This window comes from Amyelois transitella, chromosome 6 (genome assembly GCF_032362555.1).
Source record: "Amyelois transitella isolate CPQ chromosome 6, ilAmyTran1.1, whole genome shotgun sequence".
In the NCBI taxonomy this organism is placed as follows: domain Eukaryota; kingdom Metazoa; phylum Arthropoda; class Insecta; order Lepidoptera; family Pyralidae; genus Amyelois; species Amyelois transitella.
Window position 1 is genome coordinate 10,243,403 of NC_083509.1, and position 7,786 is coordinate 10,251,188.

Below are 7,786 nucleotides of genomic sequence, written 5' to 3' on the forward strand. Positions count from 1 at the left end.
AAGGTCTTAAACTGTTTTGTGTGAAACATATCGACTGAATTTTTACAAGCAGGCAAGATTTATGGTTTGTTTTAAGATAACTACGGTGTGCAAGATAGGTTGACCTAGCAACTTACTCAGTAAAAACGGAACTGAAAAGTGATTTACATGGATTAGGAGCTCTTTAGTCGTTCATTGAAGATAGTTTCGCTTGTAAACAAAGTAGGCACCTCTATTGTTCATTTGCCGTAAATATAGGAAGATATTGATTCAACATATGCTCTTGATTTTGGGAAATTGTAAGCAAGCTTGGTATACGTATTGCAAAAGTGGTGATGAATAGTCATCGTTTATTATACGTATGCAATTCAAGAGACTCCACCAAAACATTGTTACATTTTGTAAGTGATAGATATTTTTTTCATTTTTTCGTTAATTCAATAAATATCCTGCATATTATTTAGTGTGTACCTATGTAAATATCAAGTTTGATTTCAAAATATTTTTATTTCATCTTTATTTTAACAATCACAATTCGTAAATACATAGTACAAATTATGTAACAGTCTACCATTGGGTTAAGCAGATAACTTTAGTGTGGTTGATAATAAATAATGTATAATAAACATACTTACTGTATTATATATACTATAAACATATACATACCTATATACATATATAAATACATATGTTATGATGATTAGTACATACCAATTTAGCGTTTATGCTAGGAGGATCGAACGTCCTCTGACCGATGATTTCCATCTGATTTTAACCCCTTATCACAATAGAATATAAATATTAAAAATGCAAATAAAAACACAAGTAAACCAAACAATGATTAAAGAAAACAAAAAGTAAATGACTCATATTTTTATTTCAGAACAAAATTGTTGTATAATAAACATGCACAAAGCTGGCTGAATTTATTTCTTATCTTTTTTCGAACCTGAAACAAATTTAAAATATTTTTAAACCATAGCTAAAGATTTTAATACAACTTGTCTAAACTGTTAGCTGCAAGGGAGATGATACTTTATATTTGAACAGTTTTTAGCATTTCAATTACCTTTTTGAAATAATCTTCACATTCCTAAGGCTCTTAAATGAGGTAACTGATAATTCTAGAAAAAAAAAATATTTCAAATATTAACCGATAGAATTTTAAATTTCCGAACTTTGTTATACTTAGATGTCTTTTTACTCGTAAGTCAAAACAAAAGGAAGTAAATTCCTTTGGTCCATTATAGATTTTAATTTGTTCCATTGAAAATTTGTTATCACTTGATTGTTAACATCGTAATCTACCACTCACCTTTCAATTGTACAATTTTATCAATAGCCGTCGAACCCATATTCCATAGTTCCCTTGCTAAGAAACTCATGACTGTTCTATTCGTGTAAATAAAGTCCATAGCTTTCCCGACCATCGTGTCAGAGGCCGTGAACGTTTCGTTTTCAACCTTTTTCTGCTGTTTTAAAATTTCGTTCCAGGTTTTATAGGAATTCGTAGTTGGCATTAAGAGTAGAGATGATATCGCGAAGTATATCAATGCTTGTCGTATCATTGTGAATACACACAGTTGAATGCGATGTGTTGATAGTGACTGTTGTTCTCGGGAATGACTTGAGGTGTGTTCAGATTCATGAAGAAAAAAAATTGTTGTAAAAATATTTCCATCACTGAGTAATAAAGATATTAAAAACAAACAAACAAACTTTTGTGCTGATACGAGTATAGTGTGTTGAAAAGGTTTAATAGAAATACATATATTTTATTTTGGAAAAGGTTAATATAAAATGTATTTTAATTTATTAAGTATTTTAACGTTTGTACCTTTCAGAGTTCAGTTCAGTGTCAGTAGATACTGACAGATAAAACTGTGATATACAGTAAAAGGTGATCGAAGGGCATAAACTTTATAGGCCAAATAGTAGTACAATCAGATTTTTAATCCCAAATTTTTTTATCTGTTTTGAGGAAAAACAACCTTACAGCGCATGACGGACTTTTTCAATTTGACTTGCACAGAAACTTTATATTTAAAAGATTTGCATTCCTTTTGTGAAAGAGATAAACAGAACGACCAACAAACAGTAATGAGACATCGTCACTCTAATATTATTCAAAGTATTGCATTTTAAAAAGTTTCTGTTTTTTAAGTACTTTTCACCATTTTTTTTATTTAAGAATTGTGTTGTACCATGATTCGTGCCATATTATAAGCGGTGATTTACAAAATGTTGTTTTAAACGCAGTACGTGAACCTATCACGTTCTATTTTTTTAAAAATTGGCCATGGTTTTAAAAATAGAACATGTATCAAAAATAACAGTGGACTAATTGATAATAATTTAATTTTAAAGTTTGTTTGTTTGTAAACTTTTTATTGCACATAAAAAAAAAGTTAGCAGAAAATAAAAAACATTGGATTTAGAAGAATATGCACAATGGCGGACTTATCCCAATCGGATATAATAAAGTTTTTAGTATAAATATTTGAGCTTAAAATAATCAAAATTCCTTGATGTATGAATTAAAATGAATCAATGAATGTTTTTGTCATCGTGTGAACACACCTTACGTTTCATTTGAAAGAAACTGCATAGACCCCATAAACAAGGTAATGATTCTTAAAAATGGCGTTCACTTCTCGTTTCGGGATGATATGTAGGTGGCATCGTTTATTAAATGTTAATGAATCTGGACTTATGCGGAAAAGAACAAAGTTCACTTGTCTTCAGCAAATACACATTCGAAAATATTACAGTACGATATATAACTTAAAACTTAAAAATGTCATAAAAACTGCGTTAAAGTAAAGTTATTGCAGATAATAAACAACGTGTCTAACCGTAAAACATTTCAGTGATAACTTTATCTATACCGTTTTAGCTTTATGCATATTTTTATGAAAAGTGGAAACGACAAGTGAAAAGTGACAATTTGAATTCTTAAAAAAATAAGCGTGCTTATTTTTTTAAGAATTTACAAGTGAGAATTTTTTGTTAAATTAAAAAAAATGTTTTCTATGAATTTGCATACATATATCACTTCATAATATCGCTTATGGAGTAGACACGCAAAAAAAAACGGTTTAGAGATTTTGATTAAAGAAAATTTTTCTATCGAGGCTATCGTGAATATACCTTATTGAGTGGAATATCCATTTGTTAATAAATTGATATTATATGTATTCATGTCCCATTATTTAAAACATATAAATCAGATCTTTATTACCGTTGAGTATATCTCTTTCATCTAAAATCCACAAAAAAAGAAACAACTAGATGTAACTCAACTTAAAGGTGTCTGAAAATTTTCAAAAGTCTGTTGAAAAATAACTCCTTTAAAGTGCCTCAAAATAGTCGTCTGTGGTGCCTGATAAGCGGTGTCTGTAGTAAACAGTTTCATTTTATTTTCTAGCTCAATTTACTAACATATTGCAGTCCTTGAAAAATGGCACAGATTTATTCAATTTAGTTGTAGAAGATACAGTGAAGGGAATAGAAAAAAAAATGTTTAAATGATTTGGTAATGCGGAGAGTGAGTGAAGTGTTAATGGAAATTTTGAAAAAAGAAACTTAAAAAATAATTACATTGATCAAATTAAGAAGATTAAGTAGAGAGTCAGGTTAAGTTAAACAAGTTTGCAGGATGTAGGTATGGTAAGTAGAAAGATGTCGTCTCTGCCTACTCCTCCGGGAAAGATGCGCAATTCTACGCTAACATACTTATATCTATGCCTGACTTTCCACTTTAAGGCAACCGAGCCATTAAAGACTGCTAGCCTTTTATTTCTGTAATAATGTTAAGCTTTATTAGATGTCGTCAAAAATTATTTCAATATTTTACTTTTTCTTCAGAAAGTAAAGTCTCGTCTTATTACGTCCCAAAGCTTTTTTCTATTAAGGTGTCTGGCTTCATGATTATTGAACTCATTGACCCGAGTAATTTCTTGTAATTTCACTGAGATCAAAGATAATGGGATATAATAAAAATGTATTGTTGGATCCAGTACTTGCTTCTGTATTCTGTTTGACGGTGTTGTATTTTCGTTTGAAATTAAACTTTTTTTTAAATTCTAGTTGCGCCCCGTGGCATAATTTTTGTTGGGAATTTCGAGATAAAATTACAGGTTATAATCTACCAGTTTTTGCGTGAAATATTAACAAACACACACATATATAACCTTACATACATACAATCACGTCTATATAGACAGAGCCAACGGTTTTGTAAAGACTTATAGGCCACGACCATCTGTACGGGATAATGATAGAATTGAGATTCAAATAGAGACCTGTTGCTAGCCCATCGTCTAAAAGAAGAGTCCTAAGTTCATTAGCCTTACAAACTTTCGCATTTACATACATACATATTGTAACATCTATACCCGTTGCGGGGTTGACAAAGTCAACGGTTTTAAAAAGACTGAGATTCAAAAGAGAAAGTGTTTGTTTATACACATCTATTTCGATACTTATGGCGCTCAGCTGAAATACATTAAGTTTTGCTAAAAACAGTTAGAGTTTTGTAAAAAGAGGTTGAGTTGATGTAGTAGAAGTAGACAGGTTAAGTCTCGAAAAAACTGAATGACCACATGCAGCTGTTCGCTCAATTTGAGCCTACGTACGTATTACACAAGAGTCAATATTTTTAAGACGTTATAAATTATTTTTGATAAGACACGCAGAAAGTAAGTAGAAGTATACTTAAAAAAATAATTGAAGCCCGAACACAAATGACTTTATCCACATTCTTCTCACACGTACAATGGGAACGAGGCAATCATATAATCGTAATAACATCTGTATTGATAGAATCTTCAATGGTTTGCGATTGTAGGCTTATTTTCTTTTCATCGTACTCGTATGTATTGGAAAAAGAATAATCAAATCGTATTTCTTTTCTCATTTCAAGTTCATCATTATTACATCGTACATACATATATACACACACATAATAACATCTTCATTGATAACAGGGCCAACAGTTTTGAAAAGAACGTGGGGCCTCGTTCAGATGTATGGTTTAATGATGGAATTGAGCTTCAAATAGTGACAGGTTGCTAGCCCATCGCCTAAAAGATTTCAAAGTTTATTAGCACAACCCTCAGTCGCCTTTAACGACATCCATGGAAAAAAAGAAGGAGTGGTCCTATTCGTTTTTCCTTTGGTACCATGAACTACACGATACTGCCGGGAACCACCGGTCAAAACGTCAGGAAAAAACGGCATATGTCTTAAAAGATATATCCTACTACTATTATAAAGGCGAAAGTTTGTATGGATGTATGGATGTTTGTTACTCTTTCACGCAAAAACTACTGAACCGATTACCATGAAATTTGGTATGTAGGTAGCTGAAGACCCCGAATAACACATAGGCTACTTTTTATCCCAGAGTTCCCGCGGGATTGATAGGGTTTCCATGCGGACGAAGTCGCGGGCGGCCTCTAGTCTTATATATTCTATTGTGATCAGGCCAGCATTAAAACTTGCACTTAACAACGCTCCTGTTCCCTTTGTCGTTATGACATCTATGGAAAAGAGATGAACTGATTCTATTATTGAGTAGCGACAACCATAACATGGTATAAAAAGAAAATGAAAATGATAAAATAATAATATTATTGTTATTCTTAAATTCTAGAGCTACACTTGTCTGTGTGGTTAAGTGGACCATTTATCCGTTTTTTCTGTAATTTTTTTTTTAACTTTGATCCGTTTACTTTTTTCCTTTATTTGATCAAAATATTCTTAGTCTTCCTCCCTTTTTCCATTATATTTTTCTTCGACAATTAGTTTAAAAAGAATCAAAATTCTGATCAAACGGCCTATCATGCTTCCTCTCCTATTTTGAATAGTTTTTATAATATAATATTATTATAGAACCAAAATCAATAAGAGTAAGGTCGACATTATCCAAGGAGCGAATGCCTATTATCGATTGTAATAAATGTTTTTTTTCGTTGGAGTAAAAAGGTATTACAATGAACAGTTGAAATTTTGATGCACTCCTGTTAGGACTATCGATTTTTTTAATGTTATTCTCACCACTTGGTTTGATCTTAAGAAGTAATAGTAATTAATGAATTCAGTAGAAACCAATTCATTCAACGTTTTTATTTATCATTGTGGGGTATTTTAAACATTACTTAATAATTGTTATATATTTTGTTTTGACAACATTAGTTGACGTCGGTGATGTTACCAGGACCGGCCGAGAAGAAAAAGAAGACCGTGCTTTGGGATTGGTTTTTATATTCTTAAAATAGAGTGCATAAGCCTACGCGTATATATCCTACTAATATTATAAATGCGAAAGTTTGTCAGTATGTTAGTATGGATGTTTGTTACTTTTTCACGCAAAAACTACTGAACCTATGACGATAAAATTTGGTATGTAGGTAGCTGAAGACCCAGAATAACATAGAATAACATAGAAGGCTACTTTTTATCCCGGATTTCCCGCGGGATTGATAGGGTTGCCATGCGGACGAAGTCACGGGCGGCCTCTAGTTTTAAATAATTTAGTTTGGGTGTCATATCGGAACTCCAAGGGTCAAATAATGTGATCACAAAGAGAAAACTCAGAAAATTCTCTCATTAAAATTCCATTACGCCGTCCTACGAAATATAACCATGGATTTGACGGCGCTGAAATTATTTTTTTAACAACCTATAATTTGGATGACAGGAATCGCATTGTTTTACAGCAGTGTTACAATGTACCTACTTATAATAATGTTATTTGTATGCAAAAATGTTATTCATTGAATTTACTTACTTTTCTATGTAATTTCGTTTATTTTAACCTATATTTGTCTTCCGCTGCTGGGCAAAAACCTCCCTTAACACCCAATCCATAAAGTTTTATATCTATGTAAGTTTAATGATGTAAAATTAAAATTGTTACAAAAATTTAAATGTAAAGCCAATGGTAAGCTAACAAAACGCATAAAGAATAAATAAAAATATAACGTTTACAATATAGACATAATGATAACAAATTCAGTGGTGTAAAATAATTGGACGTTTATATCAGTTTTACTTTGTAACCATTTTACAAAGTTTAATATGCTCAAGCCGAACTTGATACAACTTAATTTAGTTTTTCATGTCCTTTATACGAGTACCTTTGAGTTATTTGCTAGAAAAAATCCTTGAACCACTTATGCATAGAATTTTCAATTAATTGTATATGAATAAATCAATTATTTTATATCTATTCTAAGTTTGGATAGTTGTGAAGTTGACGTTTGAAGAAAATGCTGCAGTGCAGTTTGTTACCGCTTCTTCTGCACTGACGCTTTGGAAGCGGCAGTAAACTTAGTTTTAAGTTATTTATTTCACGTCAACCAAATTTGTGAAACCAAAAAGATATTACAATTATTAAGTGATATAAAGTGTCCTATAATAATGAAAAAAAATTAAATTTGAATTTTGAATAAACGAATGAAAAATTTTCAATTTTACAACCGAATGTTGTACATTTTGTTTTTTTTTTTAATTAAAAAATTAACTAAGCCCTCCTTTCACGGCTTCATGGTATTCAAATAGAAGGCTGGTTCGCCCTGTAATCATGGCTCCGATTGCATTGATTGACCTTTATGCAAATCGGAATTTGGAGTGAGTCGGCGCGGCGGCTTAATTGAATAATTTACCTGGTGGAAATAACCTGGTGCCCAAATAATAGTATTTTGTCAGGTCCTGCGCCTATTTCGTAATTAAATTTGGTATCTTTGTTTGCTATTCAAATGTCAGTTGATTTGAATTATTATTATTTAAACGACTTAATTTT

The 7,786-nt window shown here is 31.3% G+C and overlaps 1 protein-coding gene across 1 annotated transcript; it reads right to left on the reverse strand.

Annotated features, from left to right (window-relative positions):
- Nucleotides 1-850: 850 nt before the first annotated feature.
- Nucleotides 851-1,547, reverse strand: LOC132901826 (uncharacterized). The gene is made up of 2 exons (XM_060944579.1): nt 1,295-1,547; nt 851-928 (listed from the first exon to the last, which is right to left on the reverse strand). Exons 1-2 carry the CDS (start codon nt 1,545-1,547, stop codon nt 906-908), a joined length of 276 nt encoding a protein of 91 aa, XP_060800562.1. The 3' UTR covers nt 851-905.
- Between the last annotated feature and the right edge of the window lie 6,239 nt (nt 1,548-7,786).

Excerpts from the sequence above, each read along its gene's own strand:
- LOC132901826 (XM_060944579.1), bottom strand. The coding sequence starts at position 1,547 with ATGATACGACAAGCATTGATATACTTCGCGATATCATCTCTACTCTTA. Across the intron at positions 929-1,294 it reads TAAAATTGTACAATTGAAAG|GTTCGAAAAAAGATAAGAAA; the intron begins GTGAGTGGTAGA and ends AATTTGTTTCAG.